The sequence below is a fragment of the Borostomias antarcticus genome (genome assembly GCF_949987555.1).
Source record: "Borostomias antarcticus genome assembly, chromosome: 21".
Classification (NCBI taxonomy): Eukaryota; Metazoa; Chordata; class Actinopteri; order Stomiiformes; family Stomiidae; genus Borostomias; species Borostomias antarcticus.
The window spans coordinates 5,709,364-5,729,041 of record NC_140254.1 but is presented as its reverse complement, the minus strand read 5'-3'; the positions used below and the strand labels follow the sequence as shown (position 1 = coordinate 5,729,041).

Here is a 19,678-nt window from a genome sequence, read left to right as displayed (position 1 = left end):
GCCATAAGTAAGTCGTGATTGTGATTAAGAAGTTGTACTTGTGATTTTTATTTATAATTGTTTAAGTATTTGTACTTCACAAGTTGTAATTGTACCATATAATTTGACCTTGTAATTTATATTGTTTGTACTTTGAAATTTTGCACATGTACAAATATTTTTCACGGATTCAACAGTCGTTTTACAGATACGATCCTCGTTTTACCAACGAGACATTTCACAAATAAATAAAATACAGCATTCACTCTACTTACTTTTGGCATGGCTTTTGCACTTCCCGAGTCAAAACAATGGCAAACCTATTTTGTCATTGAAAGGATGACTTGTAATGCAACCCGTGCAACTGTATTCTATTTTTGTATTTTTGTACTGTATGTGTTATTTTGTATGTAATCAGGGAGATGTTGGAAAGGAGAGCTTGCTCTCAAACATCTTCCCTGAATAAATAAATGTTTCAAATCAAATCAAAACTCTCCTGAAAGCACAAGGTTGGACAACAGCTTCGGATCGCTGATTACAACTACACGTTTACAAGCCAGTGTTGAACAAACACGTGTTGAACGAACGGCGAGCGATGGTCTTTTTTTCTTTTTTTTTTAAAGTTTATTTTATTTTATAAACATCAATAATACATGTATACAAAACAACAACGCATGTATACAATTAGACAAAGCACAAACAACGTTAGAGGTATCTAACAATCTAAATCAGCACATAAATCAAATGCATACATTTAAGGCCTTACAAATATCTATAGATTTCACTGCTTTACTGTTCTGTAGTCCACTTAGTGTGCGAATATAATAACTGATTTCTACTTTGAAATGTTAAATATGCGGTTTCTTTCCAGTCCATTTACATTTATGAATATACAATTTTCCATATACTGCATTTTGTCTTTCCTCTCCACTTGCGCCGACTTCGTGACGTCACCTCACGCCGGGGGCACTCACGCGACCCCCATGGTGGGACCCCGGACTGCGATCAGACCCTTCTCCCTAAACAGGTTCAAAGTACGACTGGCTTGTAAATGTGTAGTTGTAATCAGCGATCCGATCCACTACTGTACTAGTGTTGTTCAATCTGTAAAGAGACAGTTGTGCTTGCAGGAGAATACACGGGCAAATTACAAGTCATCTTTTCAGGGACAAAATAATTTGGGCATTGTTTTGACTCGGGGGAGTGCAAAAGCCATTCCAAAAGTTTGTAAGTAGAGTGAATGCTGTATTTTATTTATTTGTGAAATGTGGCATTGGTAAAATGAGGATCGTATCTCGACTGTTGAAACCGTGAAAAATAGGCTATTTTTACATTGTACAAAATTTAAAAGTACAAACACAAAATATAAATTACAAGGTCAAATTATAGGTACAACTACAACTTGTGTAGTAAAAATACTAAAACCATTACAAATAAAAATCACAAGTATTGATGTAGCTTACCAAATGTACACTCATTTTTTATTTGCTTACAAGATTGTAACTATAATATAATATATAGTCATATATTATATGGTATATATTGTACCCTTTTTTTCAAAATACAGTAATGTGCCCGGAATGTTATTGTTTTCCTGCGAGATTTTGTATATTTTGTGTATTTTGTATAAAGGCTATAAATAAATAAAAATCATACGTACAACGATCACGACCTTGAGTGACACCTTGTGGTGTGTGGAAAACTGTCTGCACAAATAAGGCGGGGCAACGTTTTGGGTGGCTGTTGAGAGTTGAGGTGCAGGCTTGCGGAAACATTCGACGACACGTGTCGTGGTTTTTAGTTAGCTAAATAGTTGGTTAATTGCTTCCATGGCGAGCTAACGTTCCCTATCACAACCATTAGTTCTTTGTAGAATTGACGAATGGCTTTGTAATGCTATGTCATGTCAAAGCCTGAGCCAAGAACTTTCTTGGTCGACGAGAACGTTTTTGATTTCCATTCCCATTACATTTTTGACGCTGGTAAGTATCTAAACTTAAACTGGCAAGCTTGCAAAGTCACCGGAAAGGTTTATCTGCAGTGCTGACCCTCCTGTTGGAAGTAAAGTGAGATGATTTTGAGGAAAATACCTCCAAGAACATGCAAGGATTTGCTGTCTCGGGTGAGTGTTTACATTGAAACTTTAGAGCTGTCTAGGCTGGGCTAGCTAGCAAAGTGCTAGCTAGTAGTAGCTTTACATTTCTTTTTCACTCTCCCACCTCCCTTCTTTTGCACAACTTCAATATTGATATCACTTGCCTGATATCAATAGCAATAGCCTAATACCATAGCCTGGTTGTTGGTTTTGCCTATAAACACTGCTGTATGTGGACGTGCCTAGTGACACGTTCCATGCATGCGGTCTTCTTTAGGTGCGGGTGTCCAGACAGGAGGAGCTGTTCTCCTCTGTGCCCGCCCAGCCAGTGCCCCCTCTGAGACAAACCTTGCAGGGCTACCTGCAAGCCCTGGAGCCCCTTCTGCCCCCAGAAGAGCTCGATCACACCAGGAAGTTGGTGCAGATGTTTGCCCAAGATCTCGGTCCCAAGCTACAAAGGGATCTGGAGAAGAGAGCCAAACACAGCCACAACTGGGTACAGAAATAAGACAAAAGGAAATATTACACAAGTAGAAATGTTTGTAGTTACAAACACATAGAGACTGTTAGGGTTGGGTATAGGACAGACAACTGTCAAAGGAACATATGTGTCTTCATGGGACAGTGGAATATGGATAACTTTCTGACAGTTGTCTGAAATAGTCTGTTATGCTGGTGGCGTGTGCTTCTGTGTGTGTGTGTGCGCGTGTGCGTGTGTGTATACTCTTGTGTATGTCTTTCAGATAGCAGACTGGTGGGTGCAGTGGGTGTACTTGGTGAGCAGAGAGCCCCTGCCGGTCCACTCTAACCCAGCCATCTCCCTTCCCAAACGGGACTTCTCCGAGTGGAGAGGCCAGCTAGTGTGAGTAACCCTGGCAGCACAGTCACGAGGGCCAGGCCAGAGTGAGAAGCCTGCTGACTCTACACACTCCTCCTAGCAGTTGGGATTATCTAGATGCGTTCATCAGATTTTATTCAGGCACACACGCATACAATACACACTTTCTCTCTCATACACACACACACAGGGTGGTAAATCACTAAGCATTTTCAGCTGTGTGAGTTTGCTTTAGTTATTTTCCCAGTGAAAGGTTACAAGCCTTCTGCATGTAGAGGAGTGAACCTCTGCATGTGTTGTCCAACCTCAAACACCTTTCCTTGTTTCCTCGCGTCCTCTGTCCTCGCCTCTTTCAACTCCCTTGGAGAGGCCAGAGTTTTAAGCAATGTAAAATACTATTCCTACATACGGTCTTTGCTTTGACCTAGGTTTGCCTCCAAGCTGATTGCGGCAGTACTGGATTTCAAAGCCAAAGTGGACACGTGAGTCTCTTCTCACATAAAGACCAATATAGTCCACACAAGCACAGTCCTGCAACATTAAACAATTTCACATTTACAGAATGTAATAATCAAAAGTTGAATCAACATGTTTAACTTTTGTTGTACAGTCACAGCTATTATAGGTTTAACAGTGTCAGTTTATGAAGCCAGCCTAAATTTACCATCACGTACTGTTAGTAACTGTATCTGTACTAAACTCAACACCCCCCCATTTCTCTCACATACGCCCTCTCACCCCCCCTCCCCCGGATATCTCCATCTCTGCGCCAGTGGCCGCCTGCCAGTGGAGTACATGCGCGGCCAGCCTCTGTGCATGGAGCTCTTCCCCCTCCTCTTCTCCTCCTGCAGGATCCCGGGTCCTAAACACGACCACGTCGTCCACCACGGCCGCTCCCGCCGTTCCCCCACGCACATCACCGTGGTCAGGAACTACCAGGTGTGCTGGCCTCGCGACGCGTGACCCGTTGGCAAGTCCCGGAATAGAACGGGAGGGAACAGCCAAGCAAATATCTTTGCAGTCCGGTAGCTGTAGTGCTCACCTCGAACCAAAGGCGCAGTCCAGAATTCAGACACACACACACACACACACACACACACACACACACACACAGCCTGCTGGCTTGCATACTGCAAAATACAACCGGATGTAGTAGGACATGCTGGTATTTTTGCCATACTGCATGTGGCATACTATGTATTGGGACATACTACATCCTGTTTTGGCATACTATATAGTAGGGGAGTATGCGATTCGGAACGCAGCCCTTCTGTCATTGCGTCTGGTCCTCACTGCCTGTCGTGCGTCCGCAGTTCTTCCAGCTGGAGGTGTACAACAGCGACGGCTCCAGGATGACGGAGAGCCAGATCCACGGCCAGCTCCTCAGGATCAGGTCGCAGTCCTGGAAGACGGACAAGGAGCCCATGGGAATCCTGTCCAGCGAGCACCGCCACACCTGGGGCCAGGCCTACACTCGCCTGCTCAAAGGTAGAGTACAGTAGTGTGGTGTACAGTAGACATGCATGCTTTATTAATGGTATAGAGTAGACGCACACAATCAATGGTATACAATTCACACACACACACACACTTGATCAATGGTATACAGACTCTAGGCACACATTTGAAGGTATAGTAGGCCCCTGCTTGATCAAAGGTAGTCAGTAGACATACGCACACTTGATCAAAGGTAGTCAGTAGACATACGCACACTTGATCAAAGGTAGTCAGTAGACATACGCACACTTGATCAAAGGTAGTCAGTAGACATACGCACACTTGATCAAAGGTAGTCAGTAGACATACGCACACTTGATCAAAGGTAGTCAGTAGACATACGCACACTTGATCAAAGGTAGTCAGTAGACATACGCACATTTATCAAAGGTAGGCAGTAGAAATACGCACACTTGATCAAAGGTAGTCAGTAGACATACGCACACTTGATCAAAGGTAGTCAGTAGACAGACATGCACTTGACAAAGGTAGATAGTAAGCACGCTTGATCAAAGGTATACAATAGAGACACGCGCTTGATCAAAGGTATACAATAAAGACGCGCTTGATCAAAGGTATACAATAGACATGTTTGATCAAAGGTATACAATAGACACAAGGTATACAATAGACACATGCTTGATCAAAGGTATACAATAGACACACGCGCTTGATCAAAGGTATACAATAGACACACGCTTGATCAAAGGTATACAATAGACACACGCTTGATCAAAGGTATACAATAGACACGCTTGATCAAAGGTATACAATAGACACAGGCTTGATCAAAGGTATACAGTGGACACAGTGGTTGCAGAGATGGCAGTAGAGGCTTAGAAGAGTAACGGCTCACTCAGCATTTCTACTCCTGTCCTTTCATCTTTCTCTCTCTGTCTCTGCCTCCCTCCCTCCCTGTTTGTGTCCCAGACAAGCTGAACAAGGAGTCGGTACGAGTGATTGAGAAGGGACTTTTCAACTTATGTCTGGACTCTCCTGTCATGAGGATATCAGACGACAAGTATGACCTTATGTTCCCTTTAACCCCCATCTCTCTCTCTCTCTCTCTCTCTCTCTCTCTCTCTCTCTCTCTCTCTCTAGTGTAATCTCTCCCCATCTCCTTATGTCTATTGGTACTGTAGAGTCTAGAAGGCCTGCCATCTTGGGTCCTTCAGCTCATCCCATTTTGCTTTGCAGTTAGTCAGGCAGAACTGATTTGATCAGATATCTCTATACAGGTACTCCAGTCGCATGGCCGCCCAAATCCTGCATGGGGGCGGGACTTACTCCAACAGCGGCAACCGCTGGTTTGACAAGACACTACAGGTGGGCGGAGCAGCATCACATGGCATCAATCCCTTATGCTAATCTGTAGTGTTGTGTAGGCGGGCTGTTGAATGAACCTGTCTGTCCCTCTGCTCCCCCCGATCGTCCTAGTTCGTGGTGGGGGAGGACGGCTCCTGGGGGCTCCTGTACGAGCACGCCACGGCTGAGGGGCCCCCAATAGCAACGCTCCTGGATCACATCCTGCAGTACTGGTAAGAAACAGCAGGGACGGGGGATCAGGGGTCGGGCGCTGGAGGGAGACAACATGGGGGCGGTAGAAGAGAAAACATCTGCACACTTAAGCCAGCCAGTGCACATTTGAAATGGGACGAAACATTGTTTAAGTCAGACGGTGATGTGTACTGTCGCCGCTCACTGCAGTGAGAAACCTGACCCAAAGCGAGCTCCACTGATCCCTCTCCCCATGCCCAAGAAACTGTACTTCCACATCGACCACGAGATCAAGAGGGACATAGAGCACGCCAAGCAGAACCTGGATATGTGAGTGTTTACACCCTAGTACACACACGCATGCACGCACACTGGTTGACCTGGGCTGTGTCCGAATACCCATACTAAGGCCATAGTACATACTATATTTTACATATTTCTAGTATACTACATAAAAAGTGTTGTGGTATGGAAAAATCGAGTATACTGTAAATCCACAGAACTATACTACTTTTCCCCGCAAAATCTAGTATGCATAGAGACGATACTATTCCGGAAACAAGATGGCGATTTGAGTGAAATGTAGCGATACGTCACCGTGCAGTTTCTGGTCAGTAATTTATCAGCCAAGGTGGCGGACGTTGAGGAGACAGTGATTTGGCAACCTAGCTTAGGTTTGCGGACATGGTAGCTAAATATGTCTGTGGATTTTTTTATTTTTTTTTTTGTCAGTGGACAGTACCAGCCTACGTTATGTCTGAACACAATCTGACAGTAAATTCCCCCAAAAAGGAGCAATTCCCTGCCAGTAAAAGGATTTCCCAAGCTGAATAAATACCACACATATAAACACTGCCTGTCTAGCTCAATCTTGTTGTAACCATGAAGTGTATGCGAGCTGTACCCAATTCCTGTCACTTTCGCAGATAGTATTCTAGAATGATCTCTTATACTAAACATGTTTTCATGGAATAGTACGTACTAAACTGTGTAGTATATAATACTATTAGTATTGGTATTAGGACACAGACCTGGTTTACCCCGCTAATATTATCTCGTAAACTGCTTGGTTGGTTAATGTGCATACATGTCAGTTTGACAGAGTACTAAGTGCTGAGGGAAGTGGGTCAGGGTGAAGTTGTAAGAAAAGGTATTTGCTGTTCCTCAGTACAGCAGGTGTTTTCATATGACATCCTCATAGCTGGAATATAAGTGAGGCGAGCCAACATGGGCCACTGGAATGCAAACATGATTATCTCTCCCCTCTTTGTGGATGTAACCTTGAGAAAACACAGTCGGAATAATGCTCTAGTTGGTCTTGCCTGCCTCCCTGACCACCTCTGCTCACTTAAAAGCATTTTTGGCTCCATTTGCCGTATGTCTAACATGAACCTGACACATGGAGCCCATAGTTTGACTGATTGCTCACATATTGAGATAGATCGACATTTTCGTCTGGCACAACTTTCTTTACAATGGAAGTAGACGGTGCCATGGTAAACGCAAAAATGTGTTGTTTTTACTGAAAACGGGAAACTCATGGTTTAAAGGAGAATGCTCGTTCTTGACAACCTGGACCTTATTTACGGCATATTATAAGATGTTTCACTCACCGAGATAACTTTGGTGTAATTCGGAGGCCTGTAGAAGAAATTTAAAATCCAGCGCGAGCCAAGTATATCCATGTAATGGCGGCGGACGGGGCACTGAGAATGCAGCTTCTAAAAAATCTATTTTCTGCCGCGAAACGGTTGTTTTCATCAATCTGTCTTTATGAATCGCTAGTTGTGCTTACATAGAGCGAGGGCTTGTTGTGGTTTTTGACATGCCTCTGTAATATGATCTTTAGAAACGTCTTTAGAAACGAAATAGCTTCCCCACTTGCTCCAGCACGCATACGCTCCAGCGCGCATCTAAAGATTATTATATTATTATTATTATTAGAACTATTTCACCGACCGCACGACCACTATAAACTTCTGCCCCGCAGAGGACTGTGTCCTCTCTACAGCCTAAGCAGGGCAGAGGTTTACAGTGGTAGTGGTTTACAGTGGTAGTGGTTTACAGTGGTAGTGCGGGCGAATTGTAACTGTTTCCACATTCGGTTTGCAAATAGCCTACATTTCACAGGACAGCATACTGAGACCAAGTAAGATTAAACCATGAGCTTCCCGTTACACTACGCCTTTTCGTGTTTACCGTGGCCCCATCCACTTCCATTGTAAAGACATTGTGCCAGATGAAAATGTAGATCTAGCTCAATACATGAGTGATCAGTGAAATTACGGTCTCTGTTTTAGGGTCATGTTAGACATACCGCAAAAAGAACTACATGTTACACACACAGTTCTGCAGCCCAGATACTCAGTGCTGCCACCATGTGGACAAAACCGATATGAGATAAATCAGTTGTTGGGTCAATGCCATTGAGTATCAGTATTGCTGCATATGAGTTAACTTTATTTGATATGGACATGACAGATACATTAGACTTGTTCATATGCACAAGAACCAGATGCACTGTTTTTAGTGGTTCTAGCCTTTTCCAAGAGCATTAGAGCAGAGATGCATGTGGGTATTAATACGGCCTTGAACAGGTATTTATTTTATGGGGCATAATTTTTATAAATTTAAATTGAATGCAACTCTCTGTGTAACTCTCTCCGCCAGCTTGATCAACGACCTGGATATAAAGTGCTTCAACTTCCAGAGGTTTGGGAAGGAGCTGCCCAAACAGCACAAGCTCAGCCCCAACGCCTTCATCCAGGTGGCTCTCCAGCTGGCCTACTACAGGTCAGCACATAGACATCACACTGGGCGCTCAGCTGCATAGCATAACAGGCAGTTAGCATTTATTGTGTGTAAGTAATTACTGGGTCAAAAAACTATTAGAAATCTGTGAGTCTGCCTGCAATGCCAGGTGGGTAGTCTTTGCATGTTTGAGGACAGCCTGTTGGTTCCATTGTGCCAGACAAGAACAATTAAGGTCTGACTACTGAGAATTACACGATGTCAATAAAGTACCCATCTATCTACATTCATATTTATTGTGACTGACATAAAAAATAAAAAGGTGACATTGTGATTTTCTCAGATTTATTTATCACATGTAAATGGTACAGTGCGCAATATACAGTGAAATGTTGCTGCCGGCTACGTGATGTGCTCTAAAGATTACAAATAATTACAAATTACACAATTTACTATTTATTTATGCTGCTGTTAGTCCATGTGGAAAAACCCAAACCTGACCTCACACAGTCCCAAACCTGACCTCATACAGTCCCAAACCTGACCTCACACGGTCCCAAACCTGACCTCACACAGTCCCAAACCTGACCTCACAGTCCCAAACCTGACCTCACACAGTCCCAAACCTGACCTCACACAGTCCCAAACCTGACCTCATACAGTCCCAAACCTGACCTCATACAGTCCCAAACCTGACCTCACACAGTCCCAAACCTGACCTCACACAGTCCCAAACCTGACCTCACAGTCCCAAACCTGACCTCACACAGTCCCAAACCTGACCTCACACAGTCCCAAACCTGACCTCATACAGTCCCAAACCTGACCTCATACAGTCCCAAACCTGACCTCACACAGTCCCAAACCTGACCTCACACAGTCCCAAACCTGACCTCATACAGTCCCAAACCTGACCTCACACAGTCCCAAACCTGACCTCATACAGTCCCAAACCTGACCTCACACAGTCCCAAACCTGACCTCACACAGTCCCAAACCTGACCTCATACAGTCCCAAACCTGACCTCACACAGTCCCAAACCTGACCTCACACAGTCCCAAACCTGATCTCACAGTCCCAAACCTGACCTCTCACAGTCCCAAACCTGACCTCGCACGGTCCCAAACCTGACCTCACACGGTCCCTCCTGTATTTTCACCCCTCTGCTCCCTGCTCCGTTAGAGTTCACGGCGAGGTGTGTTGCTCCTGTGACATCATCTCCCAGCGGATGTTCAGAGGAGGACGCACAGAGTACATCCGCTCCCCCACCACCCAGGCCCTGCGCTTTGTGGAGGCCTTCGACAACCCGACGGTCTCGGTGAGGGACGGATCTCAAACCCAGTCAAAACCTCTATCGTTGTGTCTATGGACATGCTCTGTGTTCTCATGCTGTATCTATATCGTGTTTTTCAGAGGGAGGCAAAGCTGGAACTGCTCAGAGAAGCTGTCGAGGCCTACACTGCTCTCACTGATCAGGTAACCATAACAACAGAAAGAAGCACTAATACCACTACAGTTCCCATTCTTTTGAAATAGATTATTTAATTTGAAAGAGATTATTGCAATTGAACCACACTTTTTTTCTGTATTATATCACTTTATCTTTCCCCAACCCTTTTTTTTCCTTGTATTATCCTTTTTTCTTTTTCTGCTCAGGCGCTCAAAGGACAGGCCATCGACAACCACCTGCTGGGCCTGAAACTGCAGGCCATCGGAGAGGGTATGAGCTTGCCCAGACTGTTCATGGACACAGCGTATGGGCTTGCCACCCATTGGAAACTCAGAACTGGACAGGTACAGTATATAGCACAACCACAAACTATTTAGCAAGTCCCAGAGTGGAAGGGAGAGCTTTGTGATAAACTCAAGTTGCGGTAGTTTACAGCTCACCTGAGGTGGAGTTTCCAACTGTTGATCTGCTCCCCTTATATCACTTGATCAACAATATGACTAATTTTTAAGACATTGTTTAAGATGTTGTAATACTTTCAGGTCACTTGCAAAACACAGGTTATCTCCTCATTGGAGCTCAGTGTCGTTGCTTTAGAAACCACAGATGCATATTTGGTTTGCTATTTGTGTGAAACTGAACACCCAGCTCTCCCTCCTGTCTCTCCTCCACTCCTCCCACCCTGCGCTTGCTGTGCAGGTGCCTTCCAACACAGACAGTGTGATGTGTTTCGGACCACTCGTCCCCGACGGCTACGCCGTGTGTCACAACCCGCAGTCAGACCATGTCCACTTCTCCATAACGGCCTTCAACTGCTGCGAGGAGACTCACGCCGAGACTCTGGCTCTCACCCTGGACAGCACCCTCTGTCATCTCCAGGACCTGCTACAGCCAGCTGTGTAGAGCAAGAGCCAAGTGGATTTTTTACAAAATCTGTTAGAGCTGCCATGCCGACTGAAAAAACAACATTTCTGGCATGCTAATGTTTTGACCTCTGATTAATCTGCCCTCTTTGCTGTGCTTTGTTTGCTATGCTACTGCTATAAAGATGCTAGTTGAACTATAAGAAGGTGAAAGTAAAGCAAAACTTCAAGTGCCTAAAGTATACAGCATACGCCTACTCCTAATGTCTCACAGACTTAGTTCATTAATCTTAAGTACTTTTTATGAGATCATGCTTCTTTTATGAGATGATTTTGGTATCGAATACCATTTGGATTAAAGCAATGGGCCTCTTGTTTACTGCACTGCTTTGGCAGTCAATGGGAATGTTGGTCAAAAGTCTAATATGTAGGCTATGGGAGGATTACTGTAGTTTACCTGAAAGGACCAAATGTTTATATTGGGGACTTTCACAGGACTGCATATTGCCTCCCTTCTAAATACTTTTGTAATGTTATGCTGAATTAATTTGGAAATGATGTGTCCTGTTCTGTGTCAGAATTCTTTGACAATAAAATCTGATGGCCTGGGTTATAATGTGATTGGTGAAAATTGCTTTTTTGGAAACCCAATTTCGTAATGTCCCCTATCATCTCGAGCTGCGTTCAAAATCGCATATATCCATTATATTTACTATGCCAGAAAAAGATTGATTATTGATCAAAGTAAGTATGCCAGATAAAGATTGATTAATCATTAAAATCAATCATTCTGTGACGAGTAATCGAAACAGGAAGTGACTTCATGCACAATCGCACACGTTTGTATCTCACCGGAACAAACGCAACCCTCGGCAAAAAGCACCAGCTGTGACAAAACAGTCGGTCCAGGAATCCAAATAGACTACAGCCAATGCAAACAGGATTTGTTCCTTTTTACAATTAGAGCATTGGGGCCATGTAGACTATCTATGGAGACAGTATTTTTCTGTCTATAAAACAATTAGTTTTATATTGTTTTTGTATATGGAAAGATACCAGCATTTTAAACAACATTTTAACCTGATCCCGCTGCATTTTATATATTTTGTAGTCTCATATTTTACATTTTATGTGCTAATTCAGTAGCCTACAATGGAAGGGGCTTCTTCTGTTTCGAGTCGAAGAAAGAGCGGGGCGACCTGGTTGTTGTGGCCGCTGCTTGGTGCGTGTCTTGTGGCCGCCGTTATCAGTTACAAACCCGTGGTCATAGTCCATGGCTTGTTCGACAGCTCCGGCGAATTTGTGAATTTGCTGCGTTTCATCAATCAGGTCAGTTTGAAATGAGAGCTAAATGCATCCGTCAAGTGTTGTGTTATTTGTTATTTGTTGTATCTATCAACCCGAAGTCACACACTACTTTTGTGGTGCTGCAATACTGAAACTCATAATGTAGGCTAGGTCCTACTGGGAAAGATGTCGTTAGGATTGGTGTTGGTGATGCAGCGAAGTTCTTTTCTACTACTAGCCTATTACAAATGGGGATGTTGAGACAGCAAGACATTTACCATCCTTGTGATGTTTCTCCTGATGTTTACCATCTCTCCATGAGCTTGGTTTCCCTGCAGTCACTCATTTCTGCATCATCTTTTTAAAATAAAAACAACTAGTGTGCTTGGGGAGTTATTTGACTTTAAGCTTTGCATATAAAGATATGAATCAAGAATATCTTGAGTTAACCCTTAGACAGCGGATGTGTAAACGGATATCTTCAGCCTGAAACCAGAGCATCTGAATGTCACATCAAACAAGATGGAAGGCCCTCAAGACTCTTACGTGCTCATAGGAACCAGCGTCTTTTCTACGTGTCTTTCATTAATTAGTAACCTTGGTTATGCATTCCAAAGGATAGTTTTGCTAGGCAGCACACACATAAGGTATTTCCAAATCTTCCAAGGCAATATATTCAGCAACAACAACCTATTTTACATAGGCCTACTGCTAACACTGTATTGCCAAGGAAATTCTGAGGAGTATTTTTTTTATTTTTCCCACATTGGGAAAAAAGCCTGTGTTGTTACTGAGCAGCACACAGTTTCCAAGCTGACTATTAACATCTCACTTCCTCTCTCTCCCATATACACAGTCTCACCCAGGAACCAATGTAACGGTTATTGACCTGTTCGACCGCAGTGCCAGCCTCCAGCCACTATGGAAACAAGTGGAGGGTTTCAAGGCTGCCATCTACCCCATCATGCAAAATGCAGAAGATGGGGTTCACTTCATCTGCTACTCTCAAGGTGTGTGCATTTGTGCATTTGTATGCTGTAAAACGTGAGGATACTCTTGTCACGACTACTGACTGACTTTTATTTTAAGCCACAAATGATTTTCTTCAGTACGGTAGAATATGACTATGGGGATGTTTTAAACCCATTGACTGCCGTTGCTTTTGTATGGGGTTTATATATTGGGTCTCCAAAAACTGTAGCTGTAATACACCGATTGCTCCAAAACTAGAGTTTTTAATATTGGTAATAGAACCAAAACAAGCCTTATAAAGGAAGGGTAAATTGGAGTGTGTATAAGGCTAATATTACCAAAACAAAAATCTTGATTATCCGACTCCATTTTAGATTACATAAAAATCTGTGCAAAGACCAGTTGATTATGGGTAAACTAGAGCAAAAATGGTCAAAGTAATGTTAGATCAAATGTCTATTTATTACATTGCAATTGAGTTAAATCAACTCAATTGGCACACATGCTACAAATTAAAAGTTAAAATCCTACCAGACTCTACCTTTGTGATGAGAGAGAAAGAGAGAGAGAGGGAGAGAACTCGTGGCCAATGCCTTCGAGGAGAGAGCCCAAGGAAGAAAGGGCAAAGAAGAAAAGAGTGAAAAGAGAGGGTGAAGAGAAGAAAAGACTTGGGCCTGTTAGGCTTGACCCAATTAGCAGGTGGATTCACAGCAAAAGAGGTAGAGGCGGTATGGTGCAACAAAAAGGTGTTTATTCAACCACAAAAATGGCGTGCCAAGACAAAAACAGAAAGCAGTTTGACGTGTGAGAGGCATGGCAGTGAGCAGCTCTCCAGGGTCCTACCAACAGCAGAGTCAGATAAAAACTGGCAGCCTTACATACTCTGCCACAGGTAATTAATAGGGATACCGATACCTGGGCTTTGGGTATCAGCGATACCGATACCAATCCAATATTTATTTTACTCCTGAATAAATAACAGCAAAAGTTGGATATTAAATATGGCCCTTTATTCAAGTAACAGTAAAGTACTCAAACAGCATTCAAATGCAAAACAGTACTTAAAGTGCTAAGTGACCAAATGTGTCCTTATACAATGCTGCCACCCCTAAAGACTTTTAACTTGCAAGTTTTGCATTCAGCTGTTACACTTTTTTCTTCTGGCAGAGTGAAATATTCCGACACCGCTGACATTTTTCCTTCCACAGTTTTGCATGCGACCTGCAGATATCCCCTATTGATGCGACTGGCTAGTAACGTTGCCTAGTAACGTTAGCCTACTTTTTCCCCACACACAGTTGATTAGAAGATTAATGTGCGGCGCACGACTGTGACGTGTGTATCGGAGCGCGGATCAGAGCTTTTTTATTTTTTCCGATCCGATCCAGATCCAGCGTTCTGGGCCAGTATCGGCCCGATACCAATCCCATGGATCGGATCGGGACATCCCTAGTAATTAACCTGGATGCTACTGGGTACCAACGTCAAGGGGTGTACTTAATGACATTCAACATACTACCCCTTTAACCTGCCATTCTACATATATCAAATGCATACAGTTAAATAGATGTTGCTCTCAAACAATAAATACTGCAACCTAAACAACAAGCATATACATTTAGTTCAAAGCCACACACCACACCTGCTGTGCAAACTATAAGTCAATATGTGTACAATATAAATGTGAAAATAACAAAGTGTGCCTTCATTACAGTACCCAGCCATCAACTGTTAGAATTCAAACTCAGAGTTTCTGTGTGAATTGCTCAAGTCTTTTGCATATGAGGGGGGGACAGGGTATCTCCCAGCCTACACTTTTTAAAGGTGCATCTCAGAAAATTTGAATATTGTGGAAAGTTAATTATTTTCCGTAATTTAATTCAAAAAGGTAAACTTTAATATTTTATTAATTACACATGAAGTGAAATATTTCAAGGCTGATTGCCTCCATGCCATGCTCCACGTTGATGCAGTAATTTGTGCAAAAGGAGCCCGGACCAATTATTGAGTGTATAAATGAGCATACTGAACAAACTGTACAATCATAAAGATTAAAACAAAAAAGGCTTGAAATATTTCACTTTGTGTAATGGATCTAGAGCCATTACACAAGAGAGAGAAAATTTTACTTAAATTACGGAAAATAATGAACTTTTTCACAATATTCTAAGTTTTTGGGATGCACCTGTAAATTGCATCTTAAAGTAACACAGGTGTTTTTCCCGTTACGACTCAAGGCCGTCAGCTCAGCTGCACATGGCTTTGTTTCAGTGATGTGACTGGAATGCACAGTACGCTGTGTAGTAACTGTACTCTGTTGCAGGGGGGCTTATTTGCAGGGGGATCCTGTCCACTCTCCCTGACCACAATGTCCACACCTTCATCTCTCTGTCTTCACCACAGGCTGGCCAGTATGGAGGTTCGTTCCATTGGACTAGATTTATGTCAAAATTATGCCTTTATGTCAACAATATGGAAATGGGAATGTGTTGCTTGTTGGTCTATACAGTAAAGACAACAACCACAATATACCACTGGCCATTTTGTAACCCGGTCCATCAACCACCAGTCAGTGTAGCATTGTATGAGTCCTCAACTGATCATCTTCTTTGTTTTTTGTGTGTTGTCTTTTCAGACACAGACTACCTGAAGTACCTCTTTCCTCAGTTCATGAAGTCCAACCTGTTCCACTTCTGCTACACCTCCGTGGGACAGAGGATTTCCATCTGCAACTACTGGAACGGTGGGCTGGGAATGAGCAATACCAGGCTTCAGATTAGACTCTCATACTACACTTTGATTCACTAATGGGAGCAATGTGATATGTTTGATAGGATAGGTTTAATAAGGAAGTGAAGCACACACAATTTGCCTCTGTTTTAACATTTGTTTTTCTCCTCAAGACCCCCATCACAGGGACATGTACATAAACAGCAGTGACTATCTGGCTTTATTGAACAGCGAGAGACCAAATCCCAATACCACAGGTCAGAAATACTGCTTGTGTGAAACTTGTCCATCCATATCTGCGTGTGTGTGTGTGTGTCTGTCCATCTGTTTGTCTATGGTGTGTGTGCCAGTTCACTGTCTACATCTTCAGTTTGTGATAGCATCTGATGCTGGTTGTGCAGTGTCAGTGTATATGTGGTGTCAGACAGTGTTAGACATTACATGGTGAGAATGGGATATTTTCTTTCGTTCATAGTGTGGAAGAAGAACTTCCTGCAGATCAAGAGGCTGGTGCTTATTGGTGGGCCCGATGATGGTGTCATCACACCCTGGCAGTCCAGGTGAGCTGTACTGTACTTCCTGCGCTGTCTCTCGGAATGTTTAAATATCTCAGAACTCCTAAGTTCTAAGTAGAGACTGTGTTTTGACTTCTTTCAGCCTTGTTGTATGTTTTCCTAGTGAGCTTGTGTCTGTGTGATAACCCCCCAAAAGGTCAACCCCTCACTGCTTTGTGTCTTTTAGTCAATTCGGTTTCTATGACGACAATGAGACGGTTGTGGAGATGAAGAATCAAGATGTAAGTAAAGCTTATGATCTTTGATCTAGCTGTGTGTCATACAACCCAGGACTGTGTCCTGCTTTCAGGTGAATCTGCAGTCATCGCACATTTAAAGGTATAATATGTAGTATGTGGATTATTTCCCCCATCTTAAGATAAGAACTGCAACAACACAACGTATTGGTTGCCAAAATGCCAGAGAATGCACTGTTTCAGTCATACTGTGATAAGATCTTCACTCCGAGAGGAACATAACGTTACACTAATCAGTAATCACAATCAAGTATTTCAGAGTGCCATGTAAATAGTTACATTAGATGCTGTAGTGTGGAGATAACGTTAGGTCTGGCTATGCAGATTCCAAGAAAGATAACGATAGCTAGTTAGCTAGCTTACCGGTCTAGTAGAAAAGTAGCCATGTCACCATGCGACTTTATCCCATGAAACTCCATAAACTCCGTCCAACGAGCAAAGGCTGGCCCGATATTTATCTGACTTTTTGCTCCTTCTTCGGTCACTGAGCTTTTGAGATTCGTATCGCACGGTTCGCTGGGGCTCAGGCGGAGAAGCAGGATGACAAAACTCACCCATTTTACCAAAGGTTAGCTGAAAAGAGTGAGCGGAAGAGGACGGAAAACCTGCCGTTTTATAGTCGCACACACACTTAATGCTAACCAACATCTATAATGCTGCTAATTCATCGAAGTATGTTTGCTGGCTACTGCTAATCTCAGTGGTGAAGCTAGAATAGTACCTGGCAACCCAGCGCGCAGTACCAACGCTGTAATACTATTGGCTGGTATGATATCAACAGAGTGTCATTGTCAGGCCGTCAAAATTTCATAATGTAATAATTTCAGACAAAATATAATTTTTTATGGAAAAACAATACTTTTACTCTGCAGCTTTCGCAAAGCCCTATGGATGTATTATTTTTGAAAAAATGTTTCTTTTAATCCACATATTACATATTATACCTTTAAGCAAGACCGTATTGAGGTTATTAAGTATGTTTGTTGCACCTAGCCAAGGGTTATGTGATGCACACAGGATGTCCAGTGTCATTGTGTTTAACTATTTTGTGAACCGTCTTTCCCTTTCCCAGCTGTATCTGAGAGATGTTTTTGGGCTGAAGACTCTGAACGCTCGTGGAGACCTGGTCCAGTGTTCCATGGCTGGAGTCGAGCATGTCAAGTGGCACTCCAACGAGACAGTCTATGCCAACTGCATTGAGAAGTGGCTCATCTAGGGCAAAGGACCGCAACAAACATGCGTGCGCGCACGCACACACACACACACACACACACACACACACACACACACAAAACCTGTCACTGCAGTGTGATATGCGCTCATATTTCCACTGTCTGTGAAACTCCATTTGCACTAGTGTGACTCTCTCATATACATACACACATCGTGTTTGTGTGGTTGTGTGTGTTTGCGTTTGTCCACATATACCTCAAAATCACACCCAGGTGAAGTAAGCAGTGCAGGTTTATGGGCAATTTCTACTGCCCTCTGCTAGTGTGCAATGGTTTTGACTGCTCCTGATTGGTCTAAATCTCATGCTACAAACGGACACACACACACACACGGACGTACTGACACACGTCAAGTATCGAAGCGACTGCACCACTTAACTCCCACACAACAGTGCCTGAGTGATATCCTGTACATTAGCGGACCCACTGCCCCATTCATCTCATTGGTGCATTTTTTAAAAACATTATTTTTAAGGGGGTAGTGTTTCCCTGTGTTTCTAACATGTCAACCTTTCTGTCAGAACAGAACACAAAACCCATTGACCACAGAAGTAGAATCATGCCTTAAGTAGTGTGAATGTTATCATGTGTCTCAGTGTTCCATGATGACTCCAAAACCAAAGTGCTCTGACACACTGCCTGCAGTGACTGGGTTAAATTGGGGTGAGGATGAAAAGGTTAAAGAAAAAGAGGATTTGAATTCAAAGGGAATGATAGTTTGGAAAGAAAGAGGGAGAGGTGCTGCAGGGGAGGTGGGGAAGGGTGAAGAGAGGCAGTGCTATGTTAGTATGAACCTGTCCACTGAGTATATTGTAAGTGACATACCTCCTCATTGCATTTAGACATTTTTGGGTGTTTGTTCAAACCTCTTGTCTGTCTGTCTTGGTCAGAGAGGAAATGGTTTATTTTAACTAATTGTGATATTGTGGATGTGCTGGGTGTTTTTATTATGGCAGAAAAAAAAGGGATTGGACTAAAGTAAAAACTTTTTAAGTTACAATATGAATGAGTAGTTGAGCGTTGCACAAAGGTTGATTTAGAACCAGAAGCTTACCATGTCTGTCTTGGTCAAAGAGAAAATGGTTCATTTCAACTAATTGGGATATTGTGGATGTGCTGGGTGTTTTTATTATGGTGGAAAAAAGGGTTTGGACTAAAGTGAAAGGACTTTTTAAGTTACAATATGAGTGAGTAGTGAGCGCTGCACAAAGGTTGATTTAGAACCAGAAGCTTACCATGATAGGGATATGGGGGAATTGTTATATATTGTATTTAAATATTTTTTAAATTGTCTACTTCATTGCAGTATTATGTATACATATTTTAATATTGTTGCCCGTTTTGGATTATGTCAGTTTCTAAAATAATATTGTTAACTGGGAATTACTGAAGGGATGTGAATTGTATTTCAGACTCACTTATTATATTTGACTATAGTATTATCGATGCGTTCCTATCTCATTGGCCTGTACAACGGCAGCCAATTTACCAATGTGCTTTACAATTTCTATTTTGAAATAAAAGAAAAAAAAATAACTATCAATAGTGTATATGAATCTTTACTGTACATTGAAAAATGTTGCCCATTGTCATTTTGGAACGTGTCAACAATAAAAAAAATAATAACAAACTAGTATTTATTTTGCTTTCTTACCATGTTCTTGGCCTTTTTCAA

General features: G+C 42.7%; 2 protein-coding genes across 2 annotated transcripts; both read left to right on the top strand.

Moving 5' to 3' along the window:
- Positions 1-1,714: 1,714 nt before the first annotated feature.
- On the top strand, positions 1,715-11,562 carry cratb (carnitine O-acetyltransferase b). Its single transcript, XM_084454786.1, has 15 exons — positions 1,715-2,101; positions 2,352-2,570; positions 2,818-2,936; positions 3,341-3,394; positions 3,686-3,851; positions 4,226-4,400; positions 5,340-5,430; positions 5,648-5,735; positions 5,847-5,947; positions 6,117-6,236; positions 8,577-8,699; positions 9,841-9,976; positions 10,072-10,134; positions 10,315-10,452; positions 10,808-11,562. The coding sequence occupies exons 1-15, from the start codon at positions 2,051-2,053 to the stop codon at positions 11,009-11,011; spliced, it is 1,848 nt and encodes a 615-aa protein (XP_084310912.1). The 5' UTR covers positions 1,715-2,050; the 3' UTR covers positions 11,012-11,562.
- Positions 11,563-11,954: 392 nt separating this feature from the next.
- Positions 11,955-19,596, top strand: ppt2b (palmitoyl-protein thioesterase 2b). Its single transcript, XM_084454790.1, has 8 exons — positions 11,955-12,300; positions 13,115-13,268; positions 15,554-15,649; positions 15,866-15,973; positions 16,134-16,217; positions 16,436-16,520; positions 16,702-16,756; positions 17,844-19,596. The coding sequence occupies exons 1-8, from the start codon at positions 12,124-12,126 to the stop codon at positions 17,985-17,987; spliced, it is 903 nt and encodes a 300-aa protein (XP_084310916.1). The 5' UTR covers positions 11,955-12,123; the 3' UTR covers positions 17,988-19,596.
- The last annotated feature ends 82 nt before the right edge of the window (positions 19,597-19,678 follow it).

Coding starts and splice junctions, on each gene's coding strand:
- cratb (XM_084454786.1), top strand. CDS start 2,051: ATGATTTTGAGGAAAATACCTCCAAGAACATGCAAGGATTTGCTGTCT. Junction 2,102..2,351: donor GCAAGGATTTGCTGTCTCGG/GTGAGTGTTTAC, acceptor GGTCTTCTTTAG/GTGCGGGTGTCCAGACAGGA. Junction 10,453..10,807: donor GGAAACTCAGAACTGGACAG/GTACAGTATATA, acceptor CTTGCTGTGCAG/GTGCCTTCCAACACAGACAG.
- ppt2b (XM_084454790.1), top strand. CDS start 12,124: ATGGAAGGGGCTTCTTCTGTTTCGAGTCGAAGAAAGAGCGGGGCGACC. Junction 16,218..16,435: donor ACCAAATCCCAATACCACAG/GTCAGAAATACT, acceptor TTTCGTTCATAG/TGTGGAAGAAGAACTTCCTG. Junction 16,521..16,701: donor ATCACACCCTGGCAGTCCAG/GTGAGCTGTACT, acceptor TGTGTCTTTTAG/TCAATTCGGTTTCTATGACG.